Consider the following 19,558-nt stretch of genomic DNA (forward strand, 5'->3'; position numbering starts at 1 on the left):
ATATCTTCTACCACAAAGATAGAAGTATCCCTTAAAATCGAAATTTATGTGTTATCAGAGAAAAGATATAGAATTATATATTTTCTTATTTACATTATCTTAGAAGGAAAATTGACATCTTATCATCCAATTTCACCTTTATAAAAAAATGATCACCAAAATTCAGGTAAACTAAGTCTTAATCAAACCTATATTTCGATATTTGAATACCTCTATGCTACTAACTTGAGCTTTAAAGTGTCTTTGCAAGTACACCCCATCACTATTCGTGGAAGAGCTCACAAAAAAGCACCGCCGTGACGATATTCTGCCAAATTTGGAAAGAACATTTGGCACCCACCGTGGCATTGAAGGAAAACTTTCCTTACAACCACTACATCATCAATGACAATGAACGACGATAACACCAATGTCATCAATCAAGGAAAGTGACAACACAAGTAGGAATCCACTATGAAAGGGATACCAGTCGTGGGTGCCTCTGAAAAGGGGAACCTAGCAAACATGGCAAGTCCCTCGCATCAAGAGCTTGATGATCACTCGTTGATCATTGACCTGCAAAGAGAGATTAATCCCTTGAAGCAAAGAAACACACAAGAGATGGAGAACGCCATTCTTAGAGAGTAATATCTAAAGCTTCAAGAGAACCAGAATACAAACTCAGTTGCGGCAACTATAACTCATCAGACCCATCTGACTAAGACATACAAGGATGATACGACGTGGCGTGAAGGGACTCCCTCTATAAGGCAACCAATTAAGAGAGTAGCAAACACTGACACTTGGCTTCATCCTTTCGTTGATGGATTATGGAGGCATAACCCCCACCAAGATGGAAGACGCCAACCATCGATCCTTATGATGGACTGTCAGACTTGAACGAACATGTGGACGCATTCATCCACAAATGAATATGTTCATAAATGATTACACGATCGTGTGTCAAGTGTTCCTACAACATTGAAAGGTGCATCGCTCCATCGGTATACTCGATTGCCAAGAAACTCCATTGACTCATTTTTTACACTTATCGCATGTTTTGGAGCCCAGTACGTGACAAGAAGACCACACCATCTATCAGCTATGGCATTCACCAACATTAGGCAAGTAGAAGATGAATCACTTCATGAGATTTCATGGAAAGGTTCTTATCAGTCTTAGTTCGGATTCAAAACGTGAGCCCAAAAGTCGCATTCACTTCAATGATTAAGGCATTGAAGTCTAATCCCTTCTTGAACAGCCTATGTAAGAAGCCTCCTACAACATTGGATGAGTTTAGAACAAGGGTTGTCGGGTTCATCCAAATGGAAGTGATGATCGGGTTCAAAGAAAAAATGCATGGAAAACCCTTAAGGAAGTTAGCAGAGCGAGAGGTGTAGATCGAGATTGGTTGTAGCCAAGGAAAATCTAGAGCTGACAAACTGCCTCGATCCAAGTTTAGCCATTACACTCCACTGATGAAGAGTCGGGGCTAAGTACTAGAAGAAGCCCGCAATACAAAGTTCATCCAATTGCCGGCTAAGAATGGACCTCCACTAGGAGGAGACAAATCCAAGTACTACCAATACCACCAAGTCGTTGGTCACAACACTGAAGATTGCACTACCCTTAAGGACAAAAAAAAATGATCCAAAAGGGACATCAGTAGAAATTCGTCAAAGAGCCATCACAGGATCAGGACCTTGAAAGGGAGCGAGATAGAAGCCAAGAATGTAGTTGAACCCGCGAGACAACATAAGCATAACATCGAAACAAGAATCCCTCACCCAAAACTAGTGGTGAGCATGGATTGGATTTTTAAGAATCTAATCCATATCCAATCCATATCTACTTAAATGCTAAAAAGTGAAAACTTAGCACTTGTCCATTTAAGAGCTATTTTCAACCGACCTTGGTCAAGATTATTTTCGATCGATCTTGGTTAGGGTATTTTCGGCCAAGCTCAACTAGGGCAATTTGGGCTGACATCGACCGTGACATTTTTAGACCAACGTCAACCAGGACTATTTTTAAGCTGACGTCAGTCAGTGCATTTTTGGTCGACGTCAGTCAAGGATGTTTTTGGTCAATCTTAGGTAGGGTTATATTTATGGTTGACATCGGCTAGGGTTTTTAGTCAATTTCAGTCGGTAATATTTTTTTGCCGACATCAACTAGGGGTTTTCGATCAGCACTGACTGTGACTGGTTTTTGGTCAATGTTGGTTAGGATTTTTTTGGCAGACATCGGTAAGGTTTTTTTGATCGATAACGATCATTGATATTTTTTGCCAACATCAGCCGAAACTGTTTTTTGGTCAACATTGGCTAGGTTTTTTTGCTGACACTAGTTGAAACTATTTTTTTGTTGGCCAACATCGACCATGACTACTTCTTTTGGCTAGGGCTGGTTAGGGATATTTTTGTTGACATCAACTAGGGTTTTTCGATCAACGTCAATTGGGGTAATATATTGGCTGACGTTAGCTAGTTTTTTTTTACCAATGTTAGTCAATGATGTTTTTCAATCGAAGTTGGCCAAAAAAGTCCTAGCCGACGTCGCCAAAAAAAAGTCTTATCTAATGTCGACCAAAAACATATTGGCTGATGTCGGTCAAAAAACCTACCCGATGTCAATCAAAAAATAATCTCGAGAGACATCGCAAAAAAAACCCTAGCTAACGTCAATCAAAAAATAACATTGAGTTATGTTGGCCAGAAAATTTTGGACGACATCGGCCAAAAAGTAATCCCGACCAATGTTGGCCGAAAAACCCTTACCGACATCAACCACAAAAATAGTCTCAACCAATGACGGCTTAAAAACATCACCAGCTAACGTTGTCCAAAATAACTCTAGACAAGATCGACCAAAAAATAGCTCCTACCGAAGTTGGCCAAAAAACTTAGTTGTCTTCATCCAAAAAATTGTATTGGATTTAAAAATGCAGATAAATATCCAATCCATATCCAATTAATTGGATTGGATTTAAAATCCAAAAAATTGGATTTGGATATGAAACCAAACCATTTAAATGGATTTAAAGTGGATTAGATTGGATTGGATATGGATTGGTTTTATATATTTGGATTTTTTTGCACAACCCTACCCAAAACTTGGCTTCGAGGTGTAATCAACATAATAGATGGAGGATTCATAGGTGGAGGAAGCTCAAACTCGGCATGCAAATGCTACGTCCATAACCTTAATTTTGTTAACTCGATCGCAGCCAAAAAAAAAGTCACAAGGAGCCTACCCGCCATCACTTTCACAAATGAGGATTTTGAGGGTATAGAGTGATGTCACAATGATCCTATGGTAGTCGAGATAGAGGCTACTAACTTCTTAGTATGCAAAGTTTTACTTAACAATGGGAACCTAGTCAATGTCCTATACTAGTCAGCCTTTAAACAACTCGGCATACTAGAAAGCCAGGTTCAGCCATTCCCAGAACAACTCGTAGGTTTCGCAAGATAGGCAATAAACATAATAGGATATGTGCACTTATTAACAACTGTCAAAGATGAAAAAGGTCAAAGTCCATCATGATCAAGTACCTCCTAGTCCACGCCTTAACCTCTTCTAATATATTGATAGAGCGTCCTTCGCTCAATGAGTTAGGAGCCATCATTTTAACTTCCCATCTGGCGATGAAGTTTTCGAGTGAGGATGGCAAAATTATCACTGTTAGAGTCAACCAGGTAATGGCACACGAATGTTACGCTGCAAGCCTCAAGATTGCTAAAGGAAAGAAGGTACTATAGACTAAAGTACAGCTAGTAACATGCACCTTTCTCAACAACTTAAGGGAAGTGGAGCTCGATCCTAGAGAGGCTGAGACGAGAGCAAAGCCCACTGAAGAAATAAAGTCTTTCCAACTCAACAAAGAAGTATCTCATTGCACCAAACTAGGATGTCAAATGAGTACACAGGTAAAAGAATCCATTGCTCAAGTGCTAACAAAGAATGTCGACCTTTTCACATGGTTAGCATTTGATATGCTTGGAACCGACCCTGAGTGTCATTATCAACGACTAACAATCTGCCCTAAAGCTAGACTAATCGCACAGAGAAAGAGAAAACTCGGTCCTAAAAGAGCAAAATTCGTTGATGAAAAAGCAAAGAAACTCCTAAATGAGGATTTATCAGAGAAGAGAAATACACTAGTTGGCTAGCAAATGTGGTAATGGTAAGGAATTCTAATGGGAAGTGAAGGATATGCAACGACTATACAGAGCTACTTCAATGAAACACCCACAAAGCGATGGCCATACTAAAGCAACCAACAAGGTCATACTCGGAGAAGTGAAAAAGTGAGTTGGGAAGGCCAAAGGTAACTAAGCCGAAAAGGTTACTGCTATTTTATGGGCTTATCGTTGCTCTCCACAATAGGTGACACCCTTTTCCAACTCTCATATGGATTAGATGTTATGATACCAGTAGAAGTCGGAGAACCCTCTTTTTGAAAGGTAAATTTTGTAGTAGAAGAGAATAATGAGATGCTTAGTGAAGCACTCAATTTGGCTAAAGAGACAATCAAAGAAGTCCACATCAGAGTCAAGTTATACCAAAGGAGATCCAAGAAGAGATACAACAATCAGGTAAAATCGAGAAACTTTCAGGTAGACGACTTGGCACTAAGAAAATATGGACAAGCTCGAAAAGATGCTAAGGAAGAAAAAAAATGGTTGCAAACTGGAAAGGCCCCTTCAGAGTTACTAAGTCACTCAAAAATAGAGCTTTTTGATCAGAGCACCTATCCGACAAGGTGATTCCAAGAACCTAGAACATCACTCACCTCAAATTCTATTACAGTTAAACTTGTAAGTGGTGATGTACTTTTTTTTCCTACTCTAGCATTTTTCCCTCGAGGATTTTTGTTAGAGAGGTTCTAATGAGGCACACCCAAATTTTACATTGAATGAAAGCATTTTTTTCATTATTATTGAATTATTAGATCCGAGTAGACCAATAGGTTTCTTCGACTAAAGACCCAAAACAGGGCATAGATAAGACCGAGTAGAACTCTACTTATTCATAGACCGAGAATCGTAGTTGGCTAAATATAGATGGTAGATAACTTAGCTATTTCACTAAAGGAAACACCAAAGAAGCGAAGTTACTGGCTAAGAATAAGACCAAAGATAACTAAGTTAGTTAGCTAAACATAAACCAAAATAGACAAAGTTACTTGACTAACAATAGACTGAAACTTAAGTTATTTGGCTAAAAATAGACCAAAGAAACTAAGTCATTCGGCTAGGTGATTGAATGAGACCAAGGTATTTAATCAAAATATTCAACTAAAATTAGACTAAGTTACTTAGCTAATAAAATTGGTGGGGGGGGGGGAATCATCAAAGGCTACTTGACCTTATCCCCCCCCCCCCCAATGTTTTGACGGACAATGGCAGCAACGCCAACAATTGTGATGGCACCAGCAATGGGAACACTAGATTCTTGGTCACTAGCGACATCAGAACCATCGTGAGGATGAGAAGAGTCATCATTTGAACTCTCACCAATAGGGCGAACTTCTGGTGACAACATCTTGCTACTGTTAGAGTGGAAAAAACTCTCTCTAGAATGAGACATAATGAAGAAAGAATGAGGGTCAAAATGTGTACCTGGAAAGGAAGGGGGTGATCGAAGAAAATAAAGATGACTGGAAAAGGAGAAAACTCAAAAGGAATTTGGAAGCTTCTAAGCGGCAAAATGGCACGTCCATTTAGACCATTAGATCTCTCCTTGAAGAAACAGATCAATGGTTAGGGAAGGGTTGACTTTTGGTTATCCCAAGAGCATTCCGAAATTCAAAGGACATAATCATTGCACTTTTTTTTTAAATTGCGCTAAGGCATTTAATGTGTCTGAACAAAAGTAACGGTTGCGAAGATGTCGTTTCAAATTCTCCACCATCTGAACCCAACACTGACGAAAAAAAATTTATCTCCCTTTATGGCCAAGTTAAAAAACTTGACAAAAGAGAAAATCCCTTTTGGACTCGACTACAACTAAACTGATGAATGATACTTAGACTCGACTGGTAGATAGCAACGTCAAGGTTGAGGACTTGAGGTTATCTTTCGCAAAGTTCGTACAACTAACTTTAGAGCTTGTGGAACATATGTACTACACAGACTTGGCAAGTCTCCGTATTCGGTGAGCAACCAAGTAGCTTACTCAGAATCCAAAGAATTTGGCAAACATAATTAAGGTAAAAGGGAAATTCTATCTTCAACCAAAAAGATAGAGATATCCCCTAAAACTAGAAGTTATCAGCTATCAGAGGAAAGATAAGATATAATCATATCTTTCCCTTTGTACATTATCTTAATTAGAAGGGAAATTGAGATCTTATCATCCAATTTCACCTCTATAAAAGCAGATTATCAAGGTTCAAGTAAACTAACTTTTAATCCAACCTATATTCTGATACTTGTATGCATCTGCCCCACTAACTTGAGCTTCAGAGTATCTTTACAAGTACACCCCACCATTGTTCGTGGAGGACCTCATGGACAAGTACTGCCATGAAGAGGTTCTGCCAAATTCGGTAAGAACAAAAGGGTTAGATAAAAGTCTGACAAGCTCTTATACTATTTAATATTTGTTGGGCATCATGTAATATACACACACAACACACTAGTATTTAAATTTTATAATAAATAAATATTTAAAATATATAAATCATATTTTAAATTTACAATAAAAAAATTATATTGTGGTACAAAGTTATTTTTAAACATTGATGGTTTCTTTTTAAAAAATAAGTTACTGAAATTCAATTTAGAAATAAAGATGAAAATAGTATATTGAAAGAAATAAGTGGTTAATAATATCATCCACAAATAAAGATAAAAAGAATAACTTTAGATGGTTAAGAAAAAAATTGACATAATTGTTAAATCAAAATAAATTTAAAATTAAAATTAAGAAATATATTTAAAAGGAATAAAAAAATAAAAATAAATACTCAATATTTAGCCATAACATAAGACACATGGATCAATAAGAATGAGAACTTCTAGAGTTTAGGCTTAAGGCCTAACTCAACCTTCAAAATTAACTTGTAGAATAAGGATTGTCCAAGATTTATAAGCTTTGTTTAAGTCATATTTCTAATAATGGAAGACTTTAACGTTCCAATGAAATTTAGAATAAACTATGATAAAATTGACTAGCAAGGTGAAGATGACAGAAGCGTTATAAGTTTTATTTAAAGCATATTTCTAGACAACATTGAACTTCAACTCACTAAGGGTTGAAGTTCTAGTGGCTTCATTCTACAACGTTTCACTTAGCTTTTCCAGCGAACACTCCTTTATAGGTAGCTCTTTCCAAGACAATTGCAAGCTAACGGCAATTGAAATTAAGACAATATTCCAACAAAAATAATTCTTAAAAGTTAAACACTATTCTCATTCAAAAATAACTTTTAAAAATACTATTATTTAGTAATAGATTTTAAAAACATTCTTATTTAAGACGAGGATTCAATGTTATGATATAAGAGAGATAGAGTTTCTAATATATATTTTTAACTTTTAATTGTGCAATCTTTTAAATTTTAATTTATTGGTGTCTCTCTTTATATCTTAAATAAAAATAATAATGAAAAAGATGATATAAGTTAAATTTATAGTGGGTAGTTTGCTAGATGTAAATGGGATGTGGGTTGATAGGAAGGAGTCATAAGGATAAAAAAAAATGATTTAAAAAGACAGTTATACGGATAAAATGATGAGAAATCTATACACCAAAGCTTCCTATTCCCTTTATATATAGCTATAGATGAAAAATATTTTTAATATTTCTTCTTGAACTTTATACATTATTTTAGAGGGAATTTGTTTCATGGAATATTATTCTTAAGAATATTTGATGAGAATGACATTCATTCATAAATATTTTAAGAGAATTTTGTTTGGTTAATTATTGGGAACCTCTTTTATATTCCCGGGAATAATTAAAATACATGTTTCGTTCACATTATTTTTTTCTAGAAATATTTTATATTACTAAAATATTATTTTTGTATTAAAGAAATTATTATATTTTACATAAACAACCAATTACCATGAATTAATCCTACATGTTGCAAAAGTTGTGCATCATTCAAACATACATATATGAAATTAAATTTAAACTTAAAACACTATTGAAGAGAGAATTTGTACATTGTACAATTTTCACCTAAATGATACGAAACAAATCGAGAAAAATCAGAGAAAAATGTAAAATGAAATTTTGATTTACACAATAGAAGGACTATACAATAGCATGAATAATAGAATTAGTAGGTGCGTAGAGAAGTAGTGGGACAATGGATATTAATAGTGAGGGTAAAATAGTATTTTTATACACTAAATCAGATTTTCCTGGTATAAGAATCCACATTCTCACCCTCCTGCAATAGAAATCAAATCAACGCAAAACACAAAAAGAGCATGGGAATCTCATTTTCCTGAAAATAAAACATGCACTGGACTATTCTTTATTTTCTTATAGCAAACATGGGAAAACATGTTCTCTCCTTCATATTTTCAAGAATCCAACAAAATTTCTGAAATAAACTTCCCTTATTTTCTAAATTGTAAAATTACAAAACAAAAAAATAACTAAAAGATCAATGACATAATAACGAGTATTTTATAATAAATCTTAATATTATTATATATTAAATAATTGGAAAAAAAAATTGTCACCATATTATTTATAAATTTTATTATCTTTAATATTATTCTAAGAAATTTTAAAAAATGTAATATTTTAATTGATAATATATTTTAGTTTTATATGTAAAAGTTATTATAAATTATAAAAAAATAAAATGTTGAATACAAATCTTATAATATATATATATATATATATATATATATATATAGTTATTATATATTTAAGGAATGCTAATATTCGTTCTAGTTGATGTGCATTGACACTCAAAAGTCACAAAAAAATTTAGACTAAAAACTCGTTCGTTATTTCATTTATCAAAATTTAATTTAAGGAAATCATAGTAATTATCATATAAAATATTTAAAATTGGTTGTGTGGGTGATAGATACGTGTGAAGTCAGTTCGATATTCATTGATTGTAAATCATGAAGTGGCGGTTGCGTCAGGGCAACCCCTGTCACCCTATTTACACATAACCTGTGCAGAAGGTCTCTCAACATTGGTGAAGAAGGCGGAGTCCGGAGGCCATATTCATGGAATTAAGGTAGCTAGTGGAGCACTGATAATAATATCTCATCTATTATTCGTGGATGACTTTCTTTTGTTCTTTAGAGCATCTTTACAAGAATGTGAGCATATCAAGAATATTTTGAACATGTATGAGAGAGCTTCTAGTCAGGCTCTAAATTTGCAGAAATCAGAGGCATGTTACAGTAGAAATGTGGATCAGCAACTGCGGTCATAGATTGTAGCTATGCTGGGAGTTAGAGAAGTATTGAATGCTAGATATTTGGGTCTTTCATCCTCACAGGCAAAGAGATCCTCATCAAGGTTGTGGCACAGGTTGTTCTTACATACTACTTCAGTATTTATCTATTTGCTCGTTCCTTGTGTGAGGAACTGCATAGGATGATGAATTCATTCTAGTGGAAAGCGAGACAGCATGGTCAAGGAGGTATCCTATGGTTGTCATTGGAGAGACTTTCAGTGCCAAAAATTGATGGAGGAATGCAAATCAGAGACACGCATGGCTTTAATCTCGCATTACTGGAAAACAAGTCTGGAATTTGACATCCAACCCAAAAACGATTGTAGGAAGGATCTTCAAAGCTAGATATTATTCAAGGGGGGAGTTTCTGGATGCAGAGCTGGGTCATAAAGAATACTCTTTAAAAGAATTTAAAATGTTTTTAATTAAAATTAGAATAAAATATTTTAATTTACCAAATTACTTTTCCGTCGCTTGATGCACAATACATCATTTCTAGATTATAATACAATCGTTTTATTGGAGAAAGCCATCCATACGGTTATCCAATAAATAATAAATCATCAGCTAACATTATTTTTAAATTATCCTCATATCAGAATCAGAGACATTCTGTAACTGAATTCTACAAATATTATCTCTAGTACAACATCAAAGTAAACATGATACATCCCTCGGCTCAAATATCACCATATTAGAAGGAAAAAAAGATTCTCAAACAAATTCACAAAATAAATGAAGCCCAACCCTATTAAGGGTAGACTGCAGCTCTCATCAAGAAAGCGTAATGCCACCCACCCAATCTCATTGAAATTAGTGGAATTCAACCAACCACCCAGTGAGACACCTACAAGCTCCGATAGTCTATCACAGTGACTTCGTCTTCTGGGGCATCCAGATCTTGATAACTGCACCACCATTTACAAGACGAGTAAATGTTTCATTCTTTCAAATGCTAATAGTTATTTTGTTGCATGGAAATCCTTCAGAATGTTATTGCTATTCTAAAGAACTTCAATCAAATTTCCAGGGAATAAAAGCTAAGGGAAAAATAAAAGGAACTTATTTGTAAATGAACTTTCACTTCAAAATAAATAAATAACTATATAAGGGAAGAATAACTTGAGTACTGAAGTCAAGGGGGTCCAACTCAGTTAGTTGAACAAGGTGTGTGAGTTATTATAAATCCATGACATTGTCTTTGATACCCACAGATCAAAAAATAAAACTTGAGTACTGAAGATAGTGAAGCAGTGTAGGACCAAGTACAAAGGGCATAGAAAGTTGAAAGTTAGGATGCAGATTGACGTCTAAAGAACACACATAAGAGCATAGAAAAGATAGTATGATTTGAGACCCTGCAAGGGAAAATCTGAACAAAGGTCCTGCAGAATAATTACCTTCGCATCTGTCGAGGATCAGGTCTAAAGGATGGAGGAACAGCAATTATGGGTGCTGGTCCACCCATATGAGGACCAGATCGAATCTTCCTTCCTGAGGCATCGTACGACGAAGGTCCTCCTTGCTCCCTGAACATCTGCATTGCAACTTCTGGTGGAGCAGGGACAAAGGGTCCTAAAGGCCTGTAGAGATGCAAATTATACAAGCACCAACAAAATCTCAATTGAAGAAACAAGGCGGATCAGATTTGGTAGATGGAGAAGAATGGAAAGGGAAACTAACCCAGCACCAGGTACAGGCATCAAAACTGGCGGAGGGGCCATATCTGAGGTAAATTGAGGTACACCGGGCCCTCCATATGCATCATACATTGCTTCATCATGATTTCCCATTTGTCTTTCATGGGATGGGGAACCATCAGGCCTATCTCCGTTTATTCTGTCACTCCTGTCCTGGTCTCGCCGGTTACCACGGTCATCCTTCAATCGGCCCTCTAAACCTCCTAATCTTCGCTTAAGAGGCCTATCCTTCTACAAACAGAACAAAAAAGGACTGAGCATTTAAAAATCAATCTATACCAACATTGTACAGAAATACATTGCTATGCTAAAACCATAATACATCAGGCTACTAGCCCCATAGACAGAGCAGCACACATTGAAAGGAAATACTATGCTGATTCCACAAGCAGTACAGACCCCATCTGCAGTGTTGCTAAAATGCCACGATACAGATAAACAACTACTAAAACCTGGACCAAAATGTTTCCAAAACATGCATGATGCAACAATAAAGATCTTTCTATCAAATCATGAATCATCATTAATAATATTTTCCTTTTATGTATACAAGTGCATGGAATATAAAAAAACTATTCTACCTGAGGTTGCTGCATGACAGGCGTTCCACCAGGAGCATCAGGATCACTGCAATGATAGTAATGACATTGTAAGTGATATGTGCACCCACACCAGCAATACTGACCATTAAATAAAAGAAGCCTTAATTAATACTTACTTCATGTAATTTTGAAAATAAAGATCCTCTCGCAATTTTGATGTTAGTTCCATCACAAGCTCAGGGTGTTTTAGCTTCAAATGTTTGTGCACAAATTCAGCCGCATGAAAAAGCTTTGTGCAGCCCTTAGCTCCACAACCATACTTCCACCCATATTTCTCATCCCTAATTTTCCTAACATGTGGATCCAACACATCAGTTGCTGCAGCATCTATCTTCTCCTTGGCAGTCATCACTTCCAATGGATCCTGACCATTCAACCTTCCCTGCCAAAATGAATCAAGTTTCTTCTCCCAGTCAGAACCAGATTTTCTTGTTTCTTCATGCCCTGTTCCTTCTGGCCTCACATACCTAAAACCCTTGGCCTCATTAGTCTCAATCATACCATAATAATCAACACCATGTATCCGCCAAAGATATGTAATAAGTGTGTCCAGTAGCTCAACACCCTCTAATCCCTTAACAGATGTTAAGCCACGGACAATTACTATGGGGCCCACAGATCCACTGTGAGCCTTGTCATCATTTTTATTATGGTCACTGGTGCATAAAATATTATCGTCAATACCCTTTTCCCTGTCGAGCTTACGAACAACAGCCTGAGCCTGTTGAATATCTGCTTGTATCCGTCTAGGTTCAGAACTGATAGTGTGAGCCTTTGGAGCAGCTGAGAAATCATTATCTTTATTAGGTCCCCTACCATGTCTTCTTCGTTTACCATCTGTTTCTTCCTCTGAATTAGGTTCACTGGCTTGCCCTGATTTACCGGATGAAGTGGAGTTCAAACCAGGATTTCTGCATTGATTGAAAATTCACAAGATACAAAAAATATTGAGAGCATAAGGAGGAAGAGCAGGCAAATGCACAGACAGTGTGAAAGAGCAAGAACATACAGGTCTAATGTTCCACTTTGCAAATCAAGCAAAAAATCCTTTGCAAGCCGTCGAGCATTTTCATTCCTCCTAAAAGATGGTGTGCCAGAGAGGATCAATTACAATTATATATTTTAATCAAAATATTAATTTACCATCCTATCTAGCAACCACCCAAGTAAAAATACTGGTATATGATCCATCGACATAAAGAGGATGCTCCACTCCATTCTTCATTAGACTGCAAGATTTGAAAAACTCACCTCTCAATTACTGTAAGTAAATTTGTTGGGTGATATTTATCTTTTAACCTACATCAAAATATAAATCAAATAAAGGAAGGATCAGAAGATTGCACGTACTTGAAACAAGACGATAACACAAGAATCAAATAAATTTTAGCAGTGGGAAAAGAAAATCAATACCACTCTTCATCCTTATGAGCATTAAAATAAGCCCGCTTTTGTGTAGAAATATACTCTGATTTGTACTCTTGATACCTAGAAAAACAAATTAAGCATCTCATCAGTATCCAATAAGTTATTCTGAATTTAGAGCTTAGGCACAATGAAAAGGATATTGTTTTCCAAATTTTACCTACGCTCAGCTTCAGCTGGCAGCACATCATCTTCCAGCTCCTGAATGAATTGTTTATAGGACATCAACCCCTCTCTGAAATAATTCACAAGCATCTGAAATGTTAACAGACTTCCGCCAAAAAATATATTGTCAAATAGAGAAAAATAAGGCAATACACATCCCACGAATCAGCAACATTACCAAATTCTAAAGAGAAACTTCCATAACTACCCTTCAAGAGAATAAAAAGGAAGAATGAAAATATACAATAAATTTGTACATTATTATTTTTCTATTTACTAATAACACTCAAAAGTGAAAGATAAAATTGGGTATAGATTCTATAGAAATTTTACAAAAGTTGAAGCAAGCAGTAACAAGCACAAAACACAACTTCTCACAAGGTTGGCAACAAAAGCATAGTAGGAAAGACAAAATAATAATGAGCCGGGTGTTCCAAAGGCTCTTTAGTAGTGGCCAGTACAGGCATTGCAATGAGACATAGTATAACATACAGAATCAATTCTGATTTAATACATCTCAATGTAGAACAAAACAGAACATGAGATTAAAAGGTGGTACATTTGACTCCAAAAAAAAGGCTAACAAGGAGAAAAAAAGAAAACAAACCATTTCATTCTATCCATGCGCCAAACACTACCTTTTTAGTGGCATGCTGAAATTTCTACTAGGAAACATAATCAGGACAGAATCTTCAAATAGATGGCATGCTGTAATTGCTTTTCTTCTATTGACTATAACAAAATATATCTTCCTCGTGCACCAAAATGGGCACTACATCAATGACAACACGAGGATAGAAATAAAATGAAAAATAATTGTTTTTCAAATTTCTAAGAAAATTCATTAAACAATACAAGTTTGCACAAAGCTTCAATTCGAAGTCTGTCCAGAAAAAGAGTCAACACTTTAATTAAATATTAACTGCCAATGTTTGCAAGCATAAGATAGGAAGCAATATGCAGAACTTTTCTCTTTTTGAAATTCTTCCTTCAACGTTGAAGTAAAGGATAAAATCTAAGTTTTTCAAACAACCTAATTTCCTCCAAAGAATGAGATGATAAGTTGCTAATGGATCACAAATTCAAAGGAAAAAAAACTGAATCAGAATTCTAACAAGATGGAGTAAAAAAAAAAATCAACTAATAGAATTGAGAGAACAATTCATGATGGTTTAGGCATGTCCTATCTACTCTAGTGACACATATGCCCTAAATATAGGAAGTAGACTACTAAAACCAATATAATAGTGTGATGATTAATAAAACCAAAAATAATGATGTTGCAAAAAAAATATGGTTGCAAAATTTTAGAAGAATATTGTTGCCTTGTTGAATACGAACTAAAGGCAAGAAACTGCAGCAAAGTGAATGAACAACAAACTAACATTTTGTTGCAAAACATGTTTGACAATCTGCCATAATTTTTTTATCAGTAAAGCTCAGGGTAGAATACTACCGAAAGGAGTACCAATTTACCAGATACGGTATCCATAAGTAATTCAGTATTGTAAAGGTATTCTAAAAGAGAACTTCCCATTAGAATTATCTTTCAAGATTTCATAAATAGGGCTATAGGAATTAAATTACAACCCTATAAGTTACATCAATTAATACACTATCCAATGACCTTTTAATAGAAAACTTAACATCAAACTTCACTGTTGAATTTAAAGTTCTTATCATATAAATCATTACAAAATATAATATTTATCTAAAATTATTCAATAATCAATTGATATTTACATCAAAATACATTAAAATTGACATAATATATAATTTTAAAACATTTAAAATAAAAACTTTTTTATTATATTAGTTATTCAATTTTGACAAAAAATGACACAATCAAGGTAATATATAGTTATTCTCAATAGTTGGAACAATAAAAATCACATTCTATATAAAGTTTTTGATGGTGTAAGTGTTGATGTAATTTGTAGCTGTATAATTTGATCTATCCATATATATATGTGTGTGATGAAAACTTCAGAAAATATAATCAATGAAGGCATTTAGTTTTCTTATCATGGTTTGGCAACTTTCTTTGACATTTACACTCACTGATTTTCTTTTAATTAGTATATCTAGACTGATTGTTTTTCATAATGAAAATTGAAACACCAGTCCTGCAGAAACCAATCTTCATCAATGTACATGAGCAGTGTGATAAAGCCCCAACCATCAAAGAAGACTCAGGACCTGTTTGAAAGAGGTGGAAAAGGAAGAAAGGGGAGGGAAAGCGTACTACTTGTTGTAAGCTTTCCCCTCTTTACCACTTCTCCCAAAGAGACCCTTAGTGTTCTAAGACAACCATTGTCTCTGTTACTTTCCAGAAATTTACTTGCCATGACAGAATACCTTCTTTCTAAACTTTCCATTGGAATAAGGTATCTTCTATTTGAATGTAATTTGTACTTGCAGGTGATTTTAAACCAGTACTTCAGTCTTTGCAGAGTGCATTTGAATCTGTATTTCAGAAGCCTATTTATGGCTAAAGGAGAACTGAGGTGCACATGGTGCACAGCCTTGTCACACATCAAATTCCTCTAATAATCACATCTCCCAAATTGCTCAACAAACAGTAGCCGAGATCCAGTGCTGTCTTGGCTTTATACAATCAATGTAGCAAGATGTATATTCAATTGAAGCTTCCCACTCAGGGTATAAAGTAAACATTTCATCTCAGGTGATATGAAAAATTCTCAAAATAACATTCCATTGACAAATTTCCTTTCTCAAAAACCTATAAACCTCATGATTCAATCCTGCAATGCTATAAGAATATATTGGCTCCTTTGCCATATTTCCTTTCTCAAATACCATTGCATTGACAGAATTTCTTGTAGATATTGCACAAGAAATAGATGAAACATGGCAGATATGTTTACATGGTTTAAAAAGAAAAAAAGTGAAAACTGACCTTTGTGCACCTCCACTTGGCAAATCTGCATAACCGCGACTATTATCCACATCTGCAAAATGAACCCCCAACATAGGAACATATTAACAGTAAGATGACCTGCTGTATGTATCAGCTAATGTTTGACAATAGTACAAAATGAACAATGAGTAAACTAAAGAGCAGAATAGGATACATAATGAATTATAGGATATTGATATTTATATTTGTTGTGATGGAAAAAAATTATAGACTCTAACATGCCATCTGCACTGGTCATGTTGATTCAATAGTACACCTAATGAATAGTCTCCAAAACAATTGTCACACTGTCTGCACTAAGCATAACGTTATCAATTTAACTGCCATCACAAGCAACAATAAGCAATGCAAAAACTATGAAATTAAAGAGTGTGAAAAGAAAACTTTTTTATTATATGTAGCTATATTTCAGTATGCAAAGTAGGATGTTGTGAGTTTAACTTAGCTCAATTAGAGAATAAAACTGGAATTAAAGCTAAGGATAAATGTCATTTACACTATGCAAGAAAACCCCATAGTGATTATTAAAGCTAACAATTATTAACATACCAGAAATCCCATTATGATATCCCCCAGCAGATCGATGAGCAAGCCTGCCATAAGACTTTTCATCTGCATAACCAGTCCTTCCACCTGCTCCCCGTTCATAGCCACCAGAATAATCATAGCCAAATCTGCTTTAATCATAATGAAGTATATTATTTTAAAAATTATCAGCATAATGTGTGATACATACATGGCCTAGGGTGATAAGGATGTAAAGCAGCAAAGTTCAAATGTGAGAAGAAAATCCTTCTAAAGTATTTCCTATAAACCATTTAAATAATCACATGATAGCATGAATATAACATCACATCACTCAGTCAACATACAACCATTCATCTTTGAGTAGTCATGCTACAATCAATGGAATTTGTAAAAAATCAGAAAATAAATAAGATTGAAAGAACACAGTTCCATAAATACATGTAGTCGAATAAAACTGTAGAAGAGATACAATTTTGTCTTCACAACTTCCATGACATATTTTGATGCATTCGCAATCACAAAGAGTAAAAAGAAATCAGAAACAATTACAACACAATTTGAATAAATCCAATATTCTAACAATGTTAGGGTTTTTTTGTCAAAATACATGATTGGTATAAAATTTATAAATAAAACAGCATAGTTAAAAATACTTTAATGTGGTTGAAAGTTGAAACTGAATGCCAGGATCAAAGGATTACAATTTTCTGGTGTAAGGTCATAATTCAATAACTGATGACAGAGACATCAGTTTAGAAAAGAAATAGAATGGGATTGATGACAAAATGAAAAACTGAAAGGAATAACAAAACAGAAAAACCCCTAACATCAAGCCATGGGAAAAGAAAAAGCAACAAGAATAAAACATAAGAATTAATGCAAGCAATATTTTTCCACCTCGACCCTAACAAATAAACAGCAAATATACTGATCGCCATATCTCTATGCCCTTGACAACAAGAGCTGTTTCTTCTTTTCATAGCGATCCGTGATATAAACAAATTATGGCCGGTAGAAAATAAATTTCTACAAAAGTTTCCAAAATCCATGATGTCAGAACTGTCAAAACATCCATCAAGACTTCAAAAATCCTCATTTTTTTATCTCACTGGATAAACAGAGATTTCGGTGAAAAATATTCGTGACGGGGGGGGGGGGGGGGGGGGGGGCGGACAACCATAAGGGAAACCAACAGAAAAAACCCAAGAAAACAGGAATTCAATGAAACAAAGCTGCTTAATCACAATCCCTCAACAAGTCTAACCCCATCTAAAAAGTTCCCCTTGAGCCCTAGGCCCATTAAACACCAAACACCCAATCCTATCCCCGACAACGGAACCTGAACCCCCCTAAGAAAATTAGATAGTTCACTTCCCATCCAACCAAATGCAATTGAAGGAAAACAGATACACTCCCCAGCCATGAAGATGTTCACTTTCACTTTTTCAGCAACAAAATCAAAAAAAAAAAAAAACAATTCAACCTACAATTTCCACCACAAAAACAGAACACAACGTTTTACCTCAAAATCCGAATTAAAATGAACTACAACATACATGACCTAATTCAAAATCTTACAAACACAAATTCCGTTGCATCTACTTCAATCATACATAACAAACCATCAAAACTAGGGCAAAAGCTCGAATCACCTATCATCAGGTACATAGGCCCCGCCGCGGGGGCTGCCTCTCCGGGATCGCTTGTACGGCGGAGGCGACCGGCGCGACGGCGGCGGGGGTGAGTAGCGGCGGTCACGGTAACCGGGGCTAGGGCTGCGGCGGCGCTTGAAGTCCCTGTCGCGGTCGTAGTAATCGCGGCTGCGGTTGGGGTGGCGGTCGAAATCGCGGTCGTCCCTGCGGTCCCGGCGGCGCGGCGGAAGAGGGAGAGGCGGCGGAGGGAGATCGTCGGCGGCGGAGGAAGAGGCGGCCGGCGGAGGAGGAGCGGAAGCGGAGGGAGATTGGTCGTGGTCTAGGGATTCGGGGGGCATATTGTTGATCACTTCGGCCATGGAATAGACAAGAGGAATCAATCGAAAGAGAAAAAATTGGGAAATGGAAATGGAAGAGAGTAAAACCCTAATCCTAATTCAATAGGAAAAGAAGACGAAAAATTGGAAAATGATTTTAGGTTTGGGTTTGTGTTTTGTTGAGAACGAGTTTGAGATTAGTGTGGTGTGGGCCCAAACTACCAACAAGGGACAGTTTTTTTCAAATTTTATTATTCTAGATAAAATTTAAATTAATATTTCAAAAAGAATAAGTAGTAGATTTCTATAGTGAAACTCATAACAAATGTTACTTTTTAAAAAAAATTATGACTTTAATTTTTTTTTTAAATACAATTTTAAAGCTATAAGAGTTTTCTTTTATAATTTTAAACTTGTAAAGAAAATTTTTTTAATTAAAATAGTAAATTATTTTATGATTTTAATTTTTTTTGCACATTTTTTATCGTAAATAATTTTTTAACTATTTAAAGAATTAAAATTTTAATTTTTAGTTTTATTTAATACTTTTTATATAATTTTATTTAATCTTTTATATAGTATTTATTTAATATATTTTTTATTAATGTTAAGGATTATTACTTGTTTTATAAATTAAAAAATAATGTAAAAGACTTAAGTCTAAATAAAAATATTAAAATGTATTATATATTTGTTTAAAAAATATTTAAATAATAATGAATAATAATAACAAAGAAAAATATTTTTATTAATCATAATATATTTTAATATTTTTATTTAAATTTATGTCTTTTGTATTAT

General features: G+C 35.0%; 1 protein-coding gene across 1 annotated transcript; it reads right to left on the minus strand.

Moving 5' to 3' along the window:
• Positions 1 to 9,968: 9,968 nt before the first annotated feature.
• Positions 9,969 to 18,925, minus strand: LOC114409449 (serrate RNA effector molecule-like). The gene is made up of 12 exons (XM_028372913.1): positions 18,441 to 18,925; positions 16,810 to 16,934; positions 16,240 to 16,291; positions 13,315 to 13,389; positions 13,143 to 13,217; positions 12,981 to 13,028; positions 12,739 to 12,807; positions 11,846 to 12,640; positions 11,709 to 11,754; positions 11,111 to 11,358; positions 10,828 to 11,010; positions 9,969 to 10,335 (listed from the first exon to the last, which is right to left on the minus strand). The coding sequence occupies exons 1-12, from the start codon at positions 18,797 to 18,799 to the stop codon at positions 10,275 to 10,277; spliced, it is 2,136 nt and encodes a 711-aa protein (XP_028228714.1). The 5' UTR covers positions 18,800 to 18,925; the 3' UTR covers positions 9,969 to 10,274.
• Positions 18,926 to 19,558: the final 633 nt, after the last annotated feature.

The sequence above is a fragment of the Glycine soja genome, chromosome 4, assembly GCF_004193775.1.
Source record: "Glycine soja cultivar W05 chromosome 4, ASM419377v2, whole genome shotgun sequence".
Classification (NCBI taxonomy): domain Eukaryota; kingdom Viridiplantae; phylum Streptophyta; class Magnoliopsida; order Fabales; family Fabaceae; genus Glycine; species Glycine soja.